Below are 20,986 nucleotides of genomic sequence, written 5' to 3' on the forward strand. Positions count from 1 at the left end.
AAATTTTGTTCAATCTACTAATTACTGTCTTAAAGTTTCTCTGCCATACAGTTTTAGGCGTCATTGCAAAAATAAAAATAAAAAATAAAAAAAAAATCACAGAAATGAGCAATTTTGTGGTTCAATTAGAACCAACACTTAAAATGTCTGTGATAAATACAAAATGTTTCACAGAACTCCCTAAAACTAAAGCATCTCTGATTTGGGTTCTTCTTGTCTCGAAACAGATCAAGGTAGTTGGTCAAGTTCAGTTTTTTGTTTTTATGTTTTCTTTTCTTTTCTTGAAGAATTGTGATAATATAGGCCACCAGAAACTACAAAGAGTTTTGGTGAGAAGCAAAATTCACCACCCGAATCATATGGAGAGAAACAAACTTCACGGCGGACTCTTGCAAATCTCGGACGTTCCACTACAATTGTTAGCTCCATCATGGTGTTTTAGATTTAGGTTGTGTTAGACGAGACTCCTTGTAGCTTTTGTTGTTTTTCTTTGTCAATCAAATAAATAAGAAACTAAGAAGAGTTTCCGCTACTCTTTTAGTTCCTGACTGAATCCAGGTTTAAGAACAAAGGTAAAGTCAGAAACTTCTATTAAGAAATAATGTACATCAACAAAGCTAATCAGAAAGGTGATGGAATTTCACTATGTACAAATGACCCGCCATAACAATTTAAAAATTGTAAATCCTCAAAATGTTCCAGATGAACAATAACGATTCCAGGCAAACAAAAAGCCCAGATTAAAAAACCAACTCCCTAATACAGATTCCATGCAAGAAATGCTTCTGTCTAGGAAAGCATTATTTCCTCTTGGTATTACTACTTATGGAATATAAGAAAGAACCCTTTGAAATAGCTTTCTTTGAGATAATGCCTTTCGGACTTGTACTATAAGATTTGTGACCATGATCTAAACCACCTCCATAGCTCTTGCATGGCTTCATTTTCCTTCTATAGGGTGCTGCCACCTTCTTTGCAAGATCCTCTAAGCTCTTCACACCTCCCAGAGATGTGAAAGATTGCGACTTTCCTTGATAATACTTCGATAAACCTCTCCTGCATAAAGCAAAACCCAATAAATTTAGAACAAAGAAGAAAAGAAAAGAACAGTGATGAATATTATAGGAAATGAAGAGAGAAACATATTGCATATATGTATATAGGTTATTGTTTACCTTATAGGAAGATGAATCATGAGCTCAGATAATTCATAAAGAGGTCCATTTGAACATGAAGAAGAAGAAGAAGATGCATCCTCGACCAAATCTGATGAAAACGAAGACGAAGACGATTCCATGGAGTCCATGGATCTTGAATCACAAATATCTTCAGGGTAGTCTTCCTTTATAACCCAGTTATCTTCAAAACCCTGATAACCAATCTCGCTTTCTTTCCTATTTTGATCACCACCAACCTTAGCTTCTTGAAGACCCATGAAGAAGATGAAGAACAAGAACAAGAACAAGTAGCAGAAGATCTTAGACTTGGTGTTGAATAAGTCTGGAGCTAGAATATTATGGTTTCCAATTTAGGTTGTTTCCGAGGGAGCAATATATATATATATATATATGCCTGATGGGAATAGGATAAAAACACTTGGTGGAGTTTCCGTTTAATAATGAACCAATGGATAACACTGACTATTCCGTTATCATTTTAATAAATAATTTCTATAACAACGCTTTATCCCAGAATTTGTCATTATCACTTATCACATCCTTATGGTCTAAATTTATTTGCTTTCCCATAGAACAAGAAATGTGGATAAGGTCTAAATTTGAAGGCATCCATATCTGAGTCACCGTCTCTCTCCATTCTTCTTCTCAAACTGGGGTCACCATCTTAGGGGAACTTTTGCCTCATAAAGACATGACAGATTAGCATATTCCCATGTTTTAAGGCATCAATTGTAAATTAATAAAGAAAAAGGGTTTTCCAAAAGGGTTTTTGGTTAATGGGGTATAGTCCAAAGTGGCTCTGAGATTGTCTACAATTTCATGTTTGTCTTTGACACACAGTTTTACTATGCATAACATTGTTTCCCCCACTAGGTTGGGACAATGCTTGCTGGCCTGCATTGTGTTTGTGTTGCTTCCTTCTTTGTCCTCTTTGATCTTTGATTATGTGAGGATAATCCGGATGTTTAATAGTGCTTTGGAGCATAAATTTATCATTTATGTATCTGCAATCCAACCGTTAATAAATTATACTTCTAGAAATCTTATTAATCGAACAGTTCAACTGTAAGGAGCATTGATTAAGACGATACTGGCTGACCTACGTACATTGTGTTTGTGTAACTTCCCTTTGTCCTCTTTGACCATTGAAGTTCTCTTTTACACACCTAACTTTACCTATATGCTATATCTATGTGAAAGGTGGAGATAATTGCGATGTTTTTACGGTGCTCTTCATATGTCTCGTTCCTGAATTTAACGGTTGAGGTTTAAAGATTATTCATGTTCAATATTTATAAAAATTTTCGAAGATAACCTCCATTTTCATGCCATCATTATTTCAGTGATTAGATCTTGGCCATTGTCACCACAATAGGAAAGATGGTCCTAATCACATTTAAAAATGTTTGAAAAATTGTAAGAAAGCTTAATGCAATGAGAAATATTAGAAATGATGTCCCTTAGTATTAAGCATTAGCCCACATCAGCTCATTAAATTAGTGGCTGAAATGTATCAGGGTTGGTTTGATAACGAAATTATCCATTTAATTATTTTGAAGAGTAGGGTTGGTAAGGAAGGAAGGGAATGAAGATAAGGAGGTTGACTAAGGCACAGGTCATGATGATTGGATTGGAGTAATGTTATATATTAGGTCTTGATGGGTACTCAAACTGCCACCACATGCTTGCTGCTTCATCTTCTTCTTCTTCTTCTGCTTACTGTAAAGTGTAAACCTTACCCTCTTAAAGATTCACTCTTTGTAATCTTATCCCATATCTGTAAGACTTGGACCTCTCAAAGTCCAAACCTTGGTGTATAAATGCCTATAGTATACTGCCCACAGAAAACCCAGCTCTGCCGGCTTGACCCCATCACACCAGCCTCGGTGTCTCACTTATTCCTCCAACCACATCCATATAACGTCGGCCATTATATTCTTCCGAAAAAAGTCCAAAAAGGGTACTTAAATATGGAAAATAAAAGAGCAATCTCATTTCTGTGACATCAAAAATGGAAAACACTAGGTATATATAAGGTTTTGATACAGCCAGTGCATGGAGAAGCTGTAACTTTGTAAAAGTGAAAAAACCACACGGCAGTAACTAAATATTACATTGCAGCAGTAGTAATACCTGCATTTTTTTTCCCTCAAAAGTATACTACAGGATGATCTATCTGGGAAAATTTACAGGGGATTCCAAGCTACCCACCAGAATCTCAAGATCAATGTCCTTGTCTTCGAACTTTTTGATGAATGGGTGACTCTGAAAGAAGAAATGAATTTCATATCAAATTTCACTGAAAAAAGAAAGCAATTGCTAAATATTAAAACATTAACAAAAACAGAACACTAGCTGACTAACCAGAAGATCCAAAGATGATGATCTGTGTTGAGGGTCCTTCTGTATGCTGCAAAGGGAAATAGAAAATGTCACATTGCTGTGAATTGGATATTTCAGAGGTGAAGAATGCATGAACATGTGATTACCAGGCAGACACAAAAGAACAGAACTCGGGAGAGAACTGATCCGATGGAGCAGTAGGTGGTGGACTTCCAACAATTGCCTCCAAAAGCTCATAAAAGCTTGGCCAGCTTTGTTCATCTTCAGATTGCATGTAAGGAAACCGTCCAATAGCACACTCAAGTATCACCATGCCTAAACTCCAAATGTCACTGCTGTAGTCATAAGTACCCCCTTTAATTCTCTCTGGCTGAAAGAGATCAATCACATTGTTTAGTAACTCGAATTCTGCATTGTATCTCTGGAATGTGCCAAGCTTGAACAGAAAGACTGTAATTTTAAGCTTGGGAGCTAGCAGTGAAAGGAAGCGAAAATGAAAAGGATCATTACATACCGACATATAATTGTAAGTACCAACGAATGTGTCCCTCTGACCCATGGAGCTAGCAAGTGAAGCACTCACACCAAAATCAGTAATCTTGACCTCCCCCTTGTGGTTTACTAGCAGATTGGATGGTTTTATGTCTCTATGTATTACATGCCTTTCATTGTGCAAGTAGACAAGACCTTGTAAAACCTGATTCATAAGTATAGATTTATAGCCAAGGGGGAAAGATGAATTTTTTGAACTGTTGCAAATGATTTTAGTCTTGACATTCGATTGAGAAGTGATATACTCATATACCTGCTTACAAACGACAGCAAGATATGGTTCAAGAATTGTCTTAACTTGTCTGATCACATCTGCAAGAGATCCACGATCCATGTATTCTAACACAAGAGAAATTGCCCCATTGTGATAAAAGGAGTGGTGGCAAACTACCACATGTGGACATTGTGCTGCTTGGTTTATTTTTAGCTCCTGCACAATCTGTTTACGAATTTCCTCTTGTATGTTCATCTGAATAACCTGTAAAACATAAAAAAGAAAGAATTTCTAGTGATACATTTATCTTACTCCCGGAACAATGAGCATAAAGGTCTTATGAGAAAAGAAGAACCATAGGTATAGGTAAGGTAAGAAGAGGATGTGAATATAAGGATAGTAGGATGAGAGAACTTAGTAGATAACGAAGATTAGAATTCTAACAACCCATAGAGCCATAGCTAAGAAGTATCTATATTCTGCGCCATATGCTACAAAAGAATTTAATGAGATCTGTTCTGGAAGGGTAGATTTTGATTAGGAAATTCTATAAGTTGCATCTTAACTACCGCATTATTGTACTGTTAAGAAAATGTATATATGATATGACCTTTCCCTAAATCAATTAGAACTATGATTACTTGCACATAGGCCTTATGGTTAAGATGAACTTTCTTTTCTTTTTCACATGAGACAAAGCTATATGAAACCAAAAGTTGACAGAATATCGAAAAGCCAAGGACACGAAGGTAAGAACAAAGTTGTGTTTTCTAGAATACTGACCTTCAAGGCAAATAGTTTTCCAACCCATTTATGGCGAACAAGTTGAACTACACCACCACTTCCCTTTCCAATCACTTTGATAGTCTCGAGATCTTCCAAGGAAAATTCAACATTGAGCTCCTTACTATCAGAAGGCTGTTCAAATAAACAAAAAAAGTAATGAAAAGAAAATCATCTGAGGATATAGACAATATAGTAAGGAGATTTCTGTGCATATAGATGAAAAAGTGAGAACACTAAGCATGTATTCATGATGCATGCAAAAGAAAACACAAGAAGTCAAGCCTCTAACTTAAGAATATGAGACCAATCCTCAAATGTTTGTGGCATAACAACAGACATATGCAGCCAAGAACATTAAAGCGTCAAATGGCGCGGCAAGTTTCCATTGACTTCCTAAAGGCTAAAGGGTACTCGTCAGGCTTCAGCAGTGAAAAGCTTAACACAGCTAAGCACTACTTAGCCAACAAAGTTCTCCGAAACCACAAAGACCTCCAAATTCCATCACTTCTAAGTCCTCACCCATATATGGTTAGACAGATATATGAACGACCAATTGGGAACTCAATCACAAAACCCAATTCGCGGCAAAACTAATATGCAGTTAGGATCAGATTCACATGATTGCCAATTGGTTATTAACAACAGAAGTCTAGAACATCGTACAAAAATGAAAACCACATATATCAATCCCAAAGCCAATTCTTGTTATGGTAATCAAATCAAACTTACTCGGACCTCCTTTTCTTCGGAGATAAGCCGCAACCCTTTCTGGTTCAGAAGCAAACCCCCATCATGAAATGTGCCACTGGCAGTCCTGAAATTCAAGGCAGTAAAGCAGAAAACTTTCATAAACCCACAAACCTAAACAAGACCCAAACTTTCCACTTAAAACCAACAAATTAAGAAATCTAATTAATAGTCTTGGGCAATCAAATTCATCAAGTCCCCCCAATTATGAAATTTCCATATAAAACCCTAACCCAGAACAGGACTATCTATCCCAGATACCAATCAAAGATCCAGGATACCATTTTTTTTTCTTTAATTTCTTTCTTTAAATATCACTTTCTAGTATCCAAGAGTAGAAATTTGGGGAAAAACTATATGAAAGATGAAATCTTTGGACTTACAAGAATGAGGTGATGTTGGTTTCTTGAGCAGGAACAGAGAGCTTGAGCTGCTTCTTCAGATTCAATGGCGTCTTCGTCTTCATCCTTTGGACTTTTGCCCTAATTGGGTTTTCGATTTTTGGGAGATGAGGGTTTGATTAAGTCTGGAGTGGAAGTAGAAACAGAGAAATTCAAACGGTGGAGACCGCGAAAATTATATAGAAATATTTGTTTCCGTTGCAGTAAAATTGTTTATTTCGGTTCGATCTAGTGTGGGCGGTTCTATTGTTTTATTGGTGCTGCTACCTTTTTCTAGTGAATCAGATCGTTGATCATAGTGTTGAGATGAGATGTGATTAAGTGTGGACGAGTCTACTAAAAGCTTATAGGCCCTTGAAAGCCGAAGGACAATTTACATATGAACATAATCTTGGTTCTGTTTACTTATTTGAAATTTTGAATCGAAATAATTATTCATAGTAAATATGGTGCATGATATACGTAATTCATATTGAAATGTTGGAAGAAACTGAATAATCTCTCGTTGATGTTGAGCATGAGAAATTAATGTCATTTTAAGAGCAGGAGGAACAATTATACTACTTAGTAACATTAGAATTAAGGGGTTAAGCCCGTTTGCCCAAAAACTCATGGTATTTTGCCCATTTGATCCATCATCTATGTATTTTGCCCAATTACACAACTTTTAGGGGAAAAGACTTATAAGGGTAGTCATTTCTAAAGTAGTGCCTAGTATATCATATGCTGACTTTTGGGTTCAAAATTCACTTTTTCTTAGAAAACCTTGTTCCAACTTCTGAAAAAAACAAAACTAGCCTTCAACATGCCCAAGTTTTTCACCTAACGGCTCCCTGCCTAACGGTTACTTTAACAGGCAGAATCACTGCTGCTTGTTTCTATCCTAAGCTGTGGCAAAGTTTCCTAAGCTGGAGGAGATCTGAACTTAAAAGAGAGTATATAATAATGGCAGAACATAATTAGTACAACAACAGATAACAGATAACTTGCTGAATTTAAAAACTTGATGAAGTGGGTGAACACACTGAAATTATTCATATAAACATAATTACAAGCTAAGAATCCAGAGCCTCATTCTCAGGTAAACAGCTTAAAAGCTGTTTAGCTATCCATGAGACTGAGTTACAGTACTTACTTGTAATGAAAGCACACTACTTCACACTAGACAGGAAGGAAGCACACTGCTATACTATTTTTGAATTTTTAGAGCTGATATCGAGGTTTTCTTGAATGCCTTACAAATGAAACTAAAGTTCCTTATATAGAGAGCGGAACTCAAACTAGAATTCAAAACATAAAAATGTACAGCACAACTCCGTGATTTTTCTGCTTTTCATAGTGCTCTTGCTGGTGGAGGTCGAACGGGAAAAAGCAGATTCCTTTAGGTGAAAAGTTTCTCACCTATCTTTTCTGTATAGCAAAAGTAGCTTTTGAGAAAAATCCAAAAGTGCTTTCGGTGCTTTCTACACCCGAAGCTTCACATGTTCTCGTCTATTTCTGAATTGTGGCCAAAGACAAAGGAGTTGTTGTCTGTCTGGGCCATTCTTACTGTTGTAGCATTGTCTTCGACATCTGTATCAACATACATCTTGTAGTGGTTGTCATTTTCAAGCTTTTCCACCCATTGCATACATTCCATTGTCGAGTCTATTTCTTTTCTGGTAAGAGCTAGGAATAGGTCACTGCTGACTACGTCAGGATGATCGTAAGCAGTGATGATGGTTTTTTCTCCTGCTGCCAGGAATGTATTGTTGATATCTTCGGAGATGATCTTCTTGATATATTCTAGGGACATGGCTTTCATCCAAGGGATGCTTGAGTTTGGTTGGCCATTGTACCCAACACAGGCAGGCTGAAGATATTGTCTTTGAATAATTCTCACATAATGATACGGAGAAATATATTCAACCTCACCATTTGCCTTTTTGATCCATTCTGGGGGGGTGGATCTGAACTTCAGACGAAGCGTACAGTCGTTTTTTCTTATGTTTTTGACTGTGTTGACAAGGATTGGAGGCAAGCCTTTGAGATCATCATTAGTTTTAGTCCACAGATTATGGACAAAACCATTTTCAACAAGCCAAAGCTTGTGTTCTTGCGGATGTTCACTCTGAACATTTACCAGGTATCTTCCAACATAAGGTCCTGCAATGATGAAGAGGGTTGGAGGAATACGGTCTTCAGAATTATGGCTTCCTATCAGACAATGGAATTCATGCCAGTCTGATTCTTTGAGTGCTATGATAGGGACCCTAGCACTTTCAGGATCTTCTAGGAAGTGAATTTTGTTTTTCTTGACAGCACTTTGCTGTAATTCTTCGAACTGTGGTCTTGCATTCTCGTAAAGTTCTTCAGCTAATGCAAAAAGAGCTGGAAACATTAGACCACTGCTTCTTTCTTGAAAGGCAAATAATAGATTATCCAGAATTGCCTTCTGGTGGTAAGCTAATCTCCTGCCAGTTCTGAACACAGGAGTATCGAAAGTTCGAAGTTCATAATTAAAAACATTTATTACTCCAGTTGGAGTAGGTTTGCTTTTTGGCAAAGCAACAGCCGTCAACGGTCTTGATGAGCCTTTATCGTCTGCCGTTTGAGACGGGCTAGTCAATCCTTTACCCTGGGATTGATCAATTGTGGCTAAGCCTCTTGGACTTAGCAGGAATCTCTTGAGGATTTTTTTTTTGGGATCCTCATTGGTTTCATGTTCTTTCCCAGCTCTTCTGCTTCTGGGATTGCGACCTTCGTCGTCGTCATCATTTCTTCTACTGAACATGGCTAATTCTCTTGTTAAGGCGTCTGGAAGATAGTTCTTGTTTCCTGCAATTAATTCAACAACATAATCATATTGGTTAAGGAATAATTGCCAGTTTGCTAGTCTTCCTCTATCAGCAGCTTTATCAAGTTTGAAATTTTTGAAATTCTTTACTCTGGCACAATCGGTGCGGACAGTAAAGGGTTTTTCAAGGAAAGCTGGAGAATTTAAAATTGTTTTCTTAACAGCCAAAATTTCTTTTTCCCCTGTGGGATAATTTAGTTCTGCAGGGCTGAACTTGCCACTACAAAATTTACAGATCTTTTCAATGTTAGTTCCAGGCGTTCTCGCTAGAACCACACCCGACCAATAATTATCACTCGCATCTATTTGGAGGATAATTTCATCATTCTCTTCTGGTTGTTGAAGAGGAGGGAGGTTTCTGCAGAGATTTTTTATCTGCTTCACAATATTTTCATCGTCTTCTGTGAAGTCCCATTTTCTTTTGGAACTTGTTTTAGGAGATAACATTGCTGTTAACCCTGATATTTTAGGGATAAAATCTCTCCCATAATTAATGACACCAAGGAATCTCTCTAAACTCTTAGCATCTGGAATCTTATCTGGGAATTTCCAGATCTTCTCAAGGATATGAGGTTGGAGCTTTATCACTCCATTTTTGATATTTATTCCTAGGAAATCAACTTCATCAAGGATAAAGAAGATTTTCTTTTCACCTAGGATGATTCCATGCTGAACTATCAGCTTTACAACCTCGTGGAGGTGTTTCATGTGTTCTTCTCTATTTTTGGAGAAGACCAGAATGTCATCTATGTAGACGACGCAAAACTCCGCAACATGATTGAAGATATTATCCATTTTTCTCTGGAAGATTGAGGGAGCTTGCTTTAGAACAAAATGCATTACTAACCATTCGTAATGTCCTTGTGGTGTTCCAAATGCAGTGAGAGGAATACTCTCAGGATGCATCTTGACCTGCCAAAAACCCGACTTTGCATCGAATTTTGAAAAGACTTTAGCTCATCTGAGCTGGTTAATCAGTACTCTTACTTGAGCAATTTGATAACCGTCTTTGACAGTCTTCTTGTTGACATCTCTATAGTTAATCACCATTCTAGCTTTTCCTCTTAGATTTTCTGCATGATTTCTCACGTAGAATGCTGGAGCATGATGAGGGCTAGTGGACGGTTGAATTACAGTCTTCTTGTTGACATCTCTATAGTTAATCACCATTCTAGCTTTTCCTCTTAGATTTTCTGCATGATTTCTCACGTAGAATGCTGGAGCATGATGAGGGCTAGTGGACGGTTGAATTAATCTCTTGTTTAGGAGATCTTCAATATCTTTTCTGAATTCTTTTTGGTCTTCCTCTTTGTACTGAGGAATGACTTTGATATGACAGATAGCATTCATGTCATGTAATCTTAACTCACAGACCACTGGGTCTTTTTCCCAAAACTTCTGAGGGTCTACATCGATGTTCTGCTCGAGTAGTTTCTTGATTTTTTCAAGAGTGGGAATTTTCTGAGACTCAAGCTTATTCTGAAAGTGCTTGAGGTTATGCTCATGAATGAAACTAGCTTCTTCTTCTTCACTAGTTTCTTCTTCTTCGTCTTCAGAAGATGCTTCAACAAGTAATTCGTCTTGTTGTTTGATTTGGAGTATGGGTTCAAATTTGGGTTTGTAGGGGGTAAGATCACCATTATTCTGTTGCGATCTCTGATATTGGGTAGTAAAGTGAGGACCGACTACACTTCTGGCTTGAGTAAGCATGTCTGCCCAGAACACCCGTTCTCCTTTTCTAAAGCCTATTGCTTCTTCATCCTGAATAAATCTCTGTTGGAGAATAAAGTCATTTCCCAACAAGAAATCTGCGCCTTGGCCTTCAGATTGCCAGACGTTGTGGATGATAAATGTTCCTCCACCAATGGTGATGTGAACATCTTTTGCTACTTTATTCATAGTGAGATGGCTTCCATCAAAAGTAACACCAGTAGCAGTTCTTTTCTTATCTTCTTTCCAGAGTTTTTCTGGAATTGCAAATCTTTTTGCAACTGTAAATCCTGATCCATTATCTACAAAGGCATGTAGGTGATATTTTTTATGATCAGGGAATTTTAGTCCAATCTCTATGTAGTTGCTGTATCTACTCGTAGAGACGACTTTCGATTGTTGAAGCTCATTTTCTTGAGCTTGTTCCTTGGGAATGAATGGCTTGCATTCTTCTGGAACAAATTCTGGTGGTTCGACCAGTTCAAAATTTAAATTTTCATCGGTTTTTTCTTCATCGATGATTTCTTCCTTCTTTTTTGAGGAAGAGGGTTCCATAATTTTTTTGGAACAAAGTCTCTACTTCTTTCTCTTTTTGTTCAGAGAAATATTCTTCATATTCTTGTTCAACCAATTGGCTGACAAGGCCATTCTTGGTTTTTCTTCTTGCTTCAGCTATGAAGCATTCTTTGTGATATGTCTTTTTTGACTCTTCACAAAACATAGGGAGACCATTCTTTTCGTAACATAGGCAGCAGTCACAAACGAATGTACCAGGGTTCACCTGATAAGAAGACATTAAGGATTCTGTCTTGCTTTCTTCCCAATTTTTGATTTTCAAAACATTCATTTGTCTGGATTCGAAGTACTCTACTTCAGAATCTGTCTCAGACTTTGATGAATCTTCTTCTTCAGACCAGGCAGAGTAAACTGACCTGTCGTCTTCTTCATCATCAGAATAAGCTATTTCGTAGCCCTTCATATTAGCTGATTCTACTATATGCTCATACTCTTCAAAGAGAGCCTTAGTAGAAGATCTTTTACCCTTTTCCGGGCATTCATTGACATAGTGCCCTTCAGCTTTACATAACCAACATCTGCAGGCTTTCTTGCTTGGTTGTTTATGTAGATGGGTATTCTTCCTTTTCTTGAAGAATTTCTTTTTTGGATGATCTTCATCCTGTTGTTTCTTGTAATTTGAACTTTTCTTGAATTTCCAATTTTTTCTTTGATTACTCTTTTTGAATTTTTTAGAGTAATATTTTCCTTTCTTTTTTCTGTAGAACTTGGGTTCATGACATCCCCAGTTGGTTGACATATCCAATATTCCGTAACAAAAATTTTCAACTCCTTTGAGTTGTTTCTTGGCCATCTTTGCTCTAAGATTGGCTTTGCATTGTTCTTTCAGTAATTGCCGGATTCTGTCGGCAATTCCTCCAACTGAAAATCTTTCAATTGGTTTTTCTGCTATGCTTTCTCGCACAGCTGTTCTCCATGGTTCAGGGAGTTTCCTGTGCAACAGGTTGACTAGATCATTATTTTCTAGTTCACCAATTGTACAGTAATATTCTTGAAATTCATTCAAGTATTCTTCAAAATATCTCATGTCACAGATTTTGAGAGCGTAGATATTTGATTTGGCCGTTTCTCTAGCCTTTTCACTCATATTTGCAAGATCTCCACAGAACTGATCGTACAGCGGTGCTGCAAAATCATACGGAGATTTTGAAGTTTTGATTTCTTCCAGCCATTCTTTTCCTCTGGCTGTTTCTTTGAAAGAATATTAATACTTCTTACTTCTTAGCTACTCCTGTGAGAGTAGTTTCAAAGTACATCTGAAGATCAGGAGCTTCAAATTTTCTAAGGGTAAGAGCAGATGCCATCATCAGGCTGTCTACCCATTGGTCAAGAGTTTTCCTCTTGTCTAGAGCTTTATCTAAATCTAGCCAGATACCATAGTTGGAAATTGGTACTCTGGGTATCTTGTCCTCTGGGACAAACCTTTGAGAATTTCTTTCTCCATTTCTGCCCGTAAGGGCTTTCTGTATAGGGAGTTTCACTTTTCCCTTTTCTCTAATGATGAAAGTTTTGGAGCTTTCTCCGTCTTCCATTTCAACATCTTGGTAGGGAAGGAGTTTTCTTTCCTTTCCTGGATTGAAGTTTTTCATTTCTTCGATTAGTTTTTCTAATCGATCAGGATTTTTGCAAAATTCTGCTTCTTTATAAAGATCATAGAGCTTTTGTGCTCCAAGCATATTAACTGGTATGTTCAGATCAGCTTCTAATTCTTCTTCAGTGATGGACTCTGAGGGTTCTTCAGAGTATTTTGTACAACTAACACTAGCTTCTCTAGTGCTGTAGCTTCTTGTGAGAAGATTTTTGTTTATCCTGATATTCTCAGGACAGACATCACTTTTTCTGTGATTTTCAAAGTTCAGACTGATTTCTCCAGTCGTTCTGCTTTCATAAATTTTAGCTTTTGCACTTTCTGCTGGTAGCTTCAGACCAGATAATTTCCATTCAATGGGAAAAGTTACTTCATTCCAAGTAATTTTATGGATCTGTTGTGAATGGTTCTTTTGACTGGTGAGGAATCCGGTAGTAAGACCAGGGATATTTGATATCCTTGTCTTTGGCTCTACTGTGGTACTCATCAGTTTATAGTATATTCTGTATACTATTGCCAATTCTTGCATATCATTTTTCATAGATATGTCCTCTGTCTTGACTCTCAGTCTTAGACAGTGAGCTGCATCTTTCAAGCTGGTTGAGGAGTTTGGGAAGCAGTTGAAGTATGCCACTTGATTGCATAAAGATGCTTCAAGGGTTCCCAACAGACTAGCTTGAAAATCTGTTAGTCTATTGTCTTGTAAGACACATAGTACTGAACAGTTTATGCCTTCTCGAGCTAGAAGTTTTATGCCTACTTGGACTGCTCCAATATGCATAAATTGATAATTTTTTGATCTTGCTCTGGCAACTTCAGCAGGAGTGATCAGTAGAAGATCGGTTTCTCCTGTTGTAGAGGGGGTTGTAAATTCCAGTAATTTGAAATGATGGCTGTCCATCAGGTCAAATGTTCCCATTTTGTATATCTGTTTGAAATCTAGCTTTGGAATTGAGGCGTTTTTTACCTCACGCTCGATTTCATTGTATTCAAATTCTTCAGCATTTAGGAGTTGTACTCCTTTCTTTTTCCCGAAGATGCTCATCATATTGACATCTCGAGTTTCTTTCGGCTTTTCATACCGAATACTAGTAGAACTAGTAGAGGGATCCAGAAAAATCATGTTTGGAACAGGATTCTTTTCTGGTCTTTCTAATAGTTTGAATCCATTAGCCTTCTTTGGTTTTACTGTAGGCACTTTCTTGTCCTTCAGTATATTCTTCATGGAATCCAGCGTTTTTTGCTGTTCATTGATTTTTCTACTAACACTTGTTAGCTTTTCTTCTTCCTTTTTTGGAAGTTCTTTGATATATATAATCCAGTTTGTTTTCCAATTTTTCTAATTGGTGGATTATAACATGAATTTTTTCTAGATGTTCTTGATATCTAGATATTTCCTTCTGTAGGATCTGATATTTTTCATCAGAATATTTTAATAGAGAATTCAGTCTCTCTAATATTAAATCAGACATTGTCCCCATTGGGGGATTCCCCTGCTGAGCTCTTTTTACAAGCTCTGATACCAGTGAATTGCGGATCTAACCAATGCTCAAATAATCAAGAGGTTTTTGTTCCTCTTTCAGGCTCAGCATATATAAGAGACTTTCAATCTCTTGTTCAATTTTATAGATTCTTTGTTGAATTCTAAAAATAATATTCCAATAGTCTGGAGTTTCTCTCTTAAGATTTTCTCTAAGATGTTTCAATTTTCTCAGCTTTTCTCTTTCTTTCTTCAATTCTTTACTAGTATTGTTACAAATAGCAACTAATTCAAGTCTGTCAATAATAATCAAAATTATGAATAGTGGAATACTGTTTACCGTCGAATGTAGAGGATGAATTTTAGCTGCAATTATAATCTAGACAAATAAATTCAAGATGGGCCCACCACGTTTCATCAAAATGAAAATAATAGGAAATAAAGTAAAGTAAAAGCAAGAATGAGAGAGATAGGGGTACTGATGGTATAATTAAAAGGTGAAATGAAAAAGAGAAAACTTTTGTGTGAATGGGGTTTAAAATAAGTTGGTGGAGTGTATGGGGTGGTATTTGGTATTTTCTGGGTAAGTGGTCATTATCCCTCGAATTAATTACCTTTTCTACTGTTGGATTATGCAACCCATGCCTTATACATAATATTCAAAGATAAGCTTCAATAGTTGAAGTATTAGAAATTGTTTATGCAATTCATTACATATATTATTGTAGCTTATGCGTGAAGTCGTTTGTAGACTACTACACTTATACAAATGCATGTTTTATAAAATAAAAAATTACAATTAAATAGCTATATCAAAATGTGATCCCACGAAAAATAAAAATAACAACTAACACATAAATTGCAATATTTCAACATATTATTGCACTAGGTGATGCTTCAACATATACAATGCATGCTTTTGTCGGTGATTGTTGTTTGTTTGTTTTGTTTTTCGTTTGCGCTCTATTGTTGGTTACTGGTTTTCTTTGAGGGGCTTTTGGGTCTCTATGTATTAGTTTTTTGTTCAAGAAAAGCTACTCATGCTTAACCGCAAAAAAATATATATATATATATTCTGAGGCCTCGCTCTGAAATTACAACAAACTCTTATATCCTTGTCAAAAAAAAAAAAAAAAAATTGCCCATATTGAGGGCAAAATAGTACATTTAGAGTCCTGAATGGGCCGCACCGTTTGTTTATGTTTTACAGGAAGCTCGTAAAACCCTAAACCCCCAGAAGCTGCCCAAACAAAGCTTGAAAGCTACAGACTTCAATGGCTGAAACACTGGAAAAGGAGATCGAAAGCGAAGAAGAAGAGGAGGACCAGACCTTCGAAAATCTCGGATTGGATGGCCGTCTTATTCGGGCGCTAAACAAGAAGAAGATTCTCAAGCCCACCCCAATTCAGCGAGTCGCTATTCCTCTCATCCTTGTAAAATTCTCTCTCTCTCTCTCTCTCTCTCTTCCAACGAATGAAATTTACTGTTGAAAGAATTGATTGTTTTACTGCAAATTGGGGGTTTCGATCAGGAGGGTAAGGATGTGGTGGCCAGAGCAAAGACTGGTTCTGGAAAGACCTTTGCTTACCTACTGCCTCTGCTTCAGAAGCTGTTTACTGCTTCTGCTTCACAAGAATCATCAACCAAGAAACTTGCTCCTACTGCCATTGTTTTGGTCCCAACTAGGGAACTCTCTCAGCAGGTACATTTTCGGCTTCCAATTGTTTGTGTAATGTTCTTATATACTGCTCCATTCCATTAAATTGAGTTTATGGTGTGTTTGCTTGCAGGTTTATAAGGAGGTCCGGTCGTTGATTGAGCTGTGTAGAGTTCCATTGAAAGTCGTACAGTTGACAAGCAACATGCCTACTTCTGATTTGGTTCGTTCAGTTTCTTTTTCCAACATAATAAGGAGATTTTGCCTATGCATTTTGTCCAAATTCACTTTGCTAACTCTTTTATCTTATCCACAAATGCAGCGCACAGCTTTGGCGGGCCCGCCTGAGATTCTGGTTTCGACTCCAGCTTGCGTAAACAAATGCTTGTCGCATGGTGTTCTTCAAGCAACATCCATCGGTGATTCACTAGAAATGCTTGTGCTTGATGAGGTGAGGGCCGGGGCCATTCTGTTTGCTGACAAGTTGATTGTTAATTTTAAAGTCCATTCAATTGTTGTGGGACATCCTAGGATCTTTCTATTTACTGCAAAAATATAGTCTTTAATCTGTTACATGATATTCACATTTTCCCATAAGTTGTAAAGAATGATTATTTTGCAATTTCTGTCGAGAGAGTATTGAACTATATTTTGTTTCAGGCAGATCTTCTCTTGTCATATGGATATGAGGAAGACATAAAAGCTTTGACACCTCACATTCCTAAACGTTGTCAATCTCTTCTTATGTCTGCCACAGCAAGGTTTTTTGTTCACTGAATATGTCTACAAGTTCTTATTTCTGCAAGTTTTAAGGAGCTAGGATGTTAAGCACAGTGTGTTTTGTGATACTATATATCTCTTGAAGGCTCAAAGGTTGCATTTTTTTTTTTTCATTTTTTTTTACACCATATATCTGATACCTATATACTTGGCAGTGATGATGTCGAGAAGCTAAAGAAGCTTATTCTACATAATTCCTATATTTTAACTTTGCCCGAAGTTGGAGATATCAAGGATGAGGTCATCCCAAAAAATGTTGAGCAGTCCTGGGTAAGAATATTAATGCTCTTAAACATATACCAGCGATCTTTACTAATTTTTGCATGTTTAAATTTTATAAATTCTATAAATTTAGGGTTAACAACTTATATTTTTCTTTTTATTGTTTCATAGATATCATGCACTGCTCGTGACAAGTTACTATACATCCTTTCCCTCTTAAAGTTGGAGTTGGTTCAGAAAAAGGTTCTGATATTTACTAATACAATAGACACATCCTTCAGAATAAAGCTATTTTTGGAAAAGGTAAATGGATTTCCTTTACATGCATCAATAGAGGCTAAGTTACTATTGTAGAAATTGATTTCTTCTTGTTTGTGCAGTTTGGCATAAGATCTGCTGTTTTGAATTCTGAGTTGCCACAAAATTCTCGTATCCACATTCTTGAGGTTTGAAAGCACAAAACAATTGATATTGCAATTGGATAACAGATAAAGTTACTTGGCTAAATTTTCAGTGAGAATGACATTTCGCAAAATCCTCACCACCTTCATTCAACAGGAATTCAATGCTGGTCTTTTTGATTACTTGATTGCAACCGATGACAGCGAAACAATGGAGAAAAAAGAAAATGATCAGAAAAAGATCGATTCAAAAAATTCTAAACGACATTCTAAACTCAAACCCAAAGCTGACTCTGAATTTGGAGTGGTGCGAGGAATTGACTTCAAAAATGTACACACGGTATGTCATTACTATCTGCGTTGCTATGGGGATGGTGATTAAACTTTACCTTCAGAGACTACGGCAGTTTCTGGGGTATGATATATCATCCTAGATGATTTATTTACGACTTGTCAAACTGCAAATTAGAGTTTGCTTTGCTGTTGCTATAATTAGATTCACTTATTAGTAATTTGTGGGTTTTACCGTTTAGTGTATTCATTACCATGTATAGAATTGCTGAATTTCTGTAACAATGCAAGTATATCTCCTAACCATAGATCCTGGTAAATTACAATGGCCCGAAATACGCATTGCATTTTACTTGTTTAAAATTTGAAGTTTTTTGTGTTCTTTTTATCATTCACTATTTCAGAGCCACGAGTTGCAGACTTCAGTCTTATTTGTTAATTTTTATTTATTTATTTATTTTAATTACAAAGGCTTGAGTTTGTTTTCCCAATCATGTTAGCTACCTATATGTGAACCTAATTTAACTGCTACAAGAGAAGCTGCTTCTTTTTGCCGGTTTGGCAACAATTGTTGGAATGGGGTTCTACCGCGAAACCACAAATATATCATACCTCCCCCCAGATGAAATTATACCTTTTATTCATATTGATTGGGGCTGCTGCTGTTTCATGAGCTGATGGTTGTTTCTTGAGTAGCCACTTGACTTTGTTTTGGGTTGTTTTTGTTTTTGCTGGACTGCTTGCTCACTTTTGATGTAGATTGAGTACTTCCTATTGTAGATTTATTTATCTGTTTCTTGTTTTCTGAAAAAGAAAACTTAGTAAATTACCATCTGATATGCCATTAACAATATCTGCTCTTTTCTTTTTTGCAGGTCCTGAATTTTGATATGCCTCCAAGTGTTGAAGGATATGTTCATCGTATTGGTCGTACTGGAAGAGCATATAGTACTGGTGCTTCTGTGTCTCTTGTGAGTTTGTTAGACAATTTAAGGACCTTTTGTTGTTTTGTAAGGAATAACACCTAGTAGAACGGTGGTTGATCTTTTGTTGAGAATATATGTTATCCCACATGGGAAAAATGGGACCTTGCCTATAGCCCTATAGGCCTATAGGTTTATAAGGGTTTGGGCCACTCCATCCATTGCCAATTGGTTTTAGATGCGAACCCTAGATTACTTTATCATGGTATCAGAGCGGGTTACCCACGTGTGCAAGCCTAACGGCCACACGGGCTCCACGTCACCCAAAAGTTGTCCACGTGTATGGCTTGAGCCACACGTGCGGGGGCGTGTTGAGAATATATGTTATCCCACATGGGAAAAATGGGACCTTGCCTATAGGCCTATAGGTTTATAAGGGTTTGGGCCACTCCATCCATTGCCAATTGGTTTTGGATGCGAACTCCAGATTACTTTATCATCTTTCTACATAATAGTTACATAATTGGAATCAATAGTCTGAATTTCACATCTACTCCGCATAACCCCATGCATCCTTTGTGAACTATTCAAGTTACTTGATGCCTTAACAAATTAACTGTTACCCCAGGAGGTTTAAATAATGTCAGAAATGATCATGTTCTTATCTTGCATAAGATTTTGATAATTTTAGCTTTTTGTTACAGGTTTCTCCAGATGAGATGAAAGTTTTTGAAGAGATAAAGTCCTTTTTGGGTGATGATGAAGAAAATGATTCAAATAAACTTGTTCCATTTACTTTACTGACCAAGAATGCAGTGGAGTCTTTAAGATATAGAGCTGAGGTGATTGTTCTGATTCTGTGGCTATGTTTTAATTTTCTTAATCACCTTTTTTAAGTTGCATTCGTGTGATTCCTAATTCTGACATTGCATTGAAAGATAGAAAGATAGGGTGGACGGTCATTAATGCTAAAATGTGAATTATGCAGGATGTCTCAAAGAGTGTGACAAAACTTGCCGTGAGAGAATCCCGAGCTCAGGATTTGAGGAATGAAATTCTCAATTCTGAAAAGTGAGTATCGATCAACAATCATTGCTTTTCTTTATCAATATGAATTCTTTTGCGCCATATTTCTTGCAAAATTAGACTTGATGCATGTTAAATGAACCAATATCATCACATTCAGTGCTTTCAATTTCAGGTTTCAATCTTTGGTTTCTCTGCATTACCTCTATACCACAGTATTTGTAGTTTTAGTTTTCTAATGATCTGCTTCTATCTGTTCAGGTTGAAGGCTCATTTTGAAGCCAACCAAAAGGATCTAGGTACCAAACTTGTGTGGTTGGATGTATTTGAGTCTTAAATTATACTTGCTGTATCATTTCAAGTTGCAAGACATGCGCATTATTAATTTTCATTTTTTTTTTTTTTTGCGCAGATCTGTTGAAACATGACAAGGTTTTGAGCAAGAAGCCCCCTGCTCCTCACCTGCGAGTTGTGCCTGATTATCTGTTGGATGCAACAACTAAAGAAGCCAGCAAGAGAGTTAAGCTTGCGAGAGCTGCAATGGGTAACAACAACCCTGGTCGCCGTGGATTCAAGAAAAAATTCAAGAAAGATAAGGACCCCCTTAAGTCTCTCAGTGCTCAGGTATACTTTAGCTTCCTTTTTGTACTTATTTCTTCATGATTATACTTCGTGTCAGTAGGCAAAGAGCAGAAGTTGCTAATTGATTTGTTATAATCTAATGCCAGGGACCCAAGAAAGGAAGAAGGGAAAGAAAAGATGGCAATGAGAGCCATAAGCAAAAAAGGCAAAAGACTTAATTCATCTCATCCATGTGTTGTATAGACGGGGTTTACTAGCCACTTGCTAATTTTGTTTCAATCTTTAGTGTTGTTGGTTTGTGGCTTTAAAAGTAGCTCATGTATCATTCATTGATTAACTACTAAAACAAAGATAAGATGCAAAACAATGAGTTTGTCAGAAGTGATCATATCATCATCCTTATGTGGACGGACTCGCGTCAAATGGTGGCGGCAAGTAGAGAAAATTGGTTTGTTAGGTATATGATACACACGTTTAGCTATTCAGTTTCTATTGTATTTTACAAATGATCGTCTTTTTCTGGCATTCACTTATGGTCAGGATTTGTATTCAGGCACCATGAATGATAGACTAATTAGGTGTCATAAAAATCTTTTGAATTTTGATGCTCTGATTTCATGCGCCCTTGGTGTCTTTTAATCATTGTAGTAAAAGATCTGGCAAGACTTGTGACCAAAAAAGCAGAGAACTTGG

General features: G+C 36.8%; 3 protein-coding genes across 4 annotated transcripts; 1 reads left to right on the plus strand and 2 right to left on the minus strand.

The window, feature by feature from the left end:
• Positions 1–621: 621 nt before the first annotated feature.
• LOC133727043 (protein OXIDATIVE STRESS 3-like) lies at positions 622–1,569 on the minus strand. Its single transcript, XM_062154670.1, has 2 exons — positions 1,176–1,569; positions 622–1,056 (listed from the first exon to the last, which is right to left on the minus strand). Exons 1-2 carry the CDS (start codon positions 1,433–1,435, stop codon positions 801–803), a joined length of 516 nt encoding a protein of 171 aa, XP_062010654.1. The 5' UTR covers positions 1,436–1,569; the 3' UTR covers positions 622–800.
• A 1,580-nt stretch (positions 1,570–3,149) lies between these two features.
• Positions 3,150–6,438, minus strand: LOC133727044 (mitogen-activated protein kinase kinase 6). 2 transcript variants are annotated; one of them, XM_062154672.1, is made up of 8 exons: positions 6,204–6,438; positions 5,809–5,887; positions 5,071–5,205; positions 4,327–4,551; positions 4,036–4,218; positions 3,668–3,891; positions 3,543–3,588; positions 3,150–3,443 (listed from the first exon to the last, which is right to left on the minus strand). In XM_062154672.1, exons 1-8 carry the CDS (start codon positions 6,284–6,286, stop codon positions 3,351–3,353), a joined length of 1,068 nt encoding a protein of 355 aa, XP_062010656.1. In that variant the 5' UTR covers positions 6,287–6,438; the 3' UTR covers positions 3,150–3,350. The 2 variants fall into 2 exon arrangements, with proteins under 2 accessions (XP_062010656.1, XP_062010655.1); XM_062154671.1 differs by having other exon boundaries at positions 5,803–5,887; positions 6,204–6,436.
• A 9,178-nt stretch (positions 6,439–15,616) lies between these two features.
• On the plus strand, positions 15,617–20,909 carry LOC133727045 (DEAD-box ATP-dependent RNA helicase 16-like). The gene is made up of 15 exons (XM_062154673.1): positions 15,617–15,844; positions 15,943–16,113; positions 16,202–16,291; positions 16,391–16,519; positions 16,729–16,829; positions 17,004–17,118; positions 17,242–17,373; positions 17,451–17,516; positions 17,629–17,811; positions 18,638–18,733; positions 19,390–19,527; positions 19,674–19,756; positions 19,973–20,010; positions 20,124–20,335; positions 20,440–20,909. The coding sequence occupies exons 1-15, from the start codon at positions 15,686–15,688 to the stop codon at positions 20,509–20,511; spliced, it is 1,785 nt and encodes a 594-aa protein (XP_062010657.1). The 5' UTR covers positions 15,617–15,685; the 3' UTR covers positions 20,512–20,909.
• The last annotated feature ends 77 nt before the right edge of the window (positions 20,910–20,986 follow it).

The sequence above is a fragment of the Rosa rugosa genome, chromosome 1 (assembly GCF_958449725.1).
Source record: "Rosa rugosa chromosome 1, drRosRugo1.1, whole genome shotgun sequence".
Taxonomy (NCBI): Eukaryota; Viridiplantae; Streptophyta; class Magnoliopsida; order Rosales; family Rosaceae; genus Rosa; species Rosa rugosa.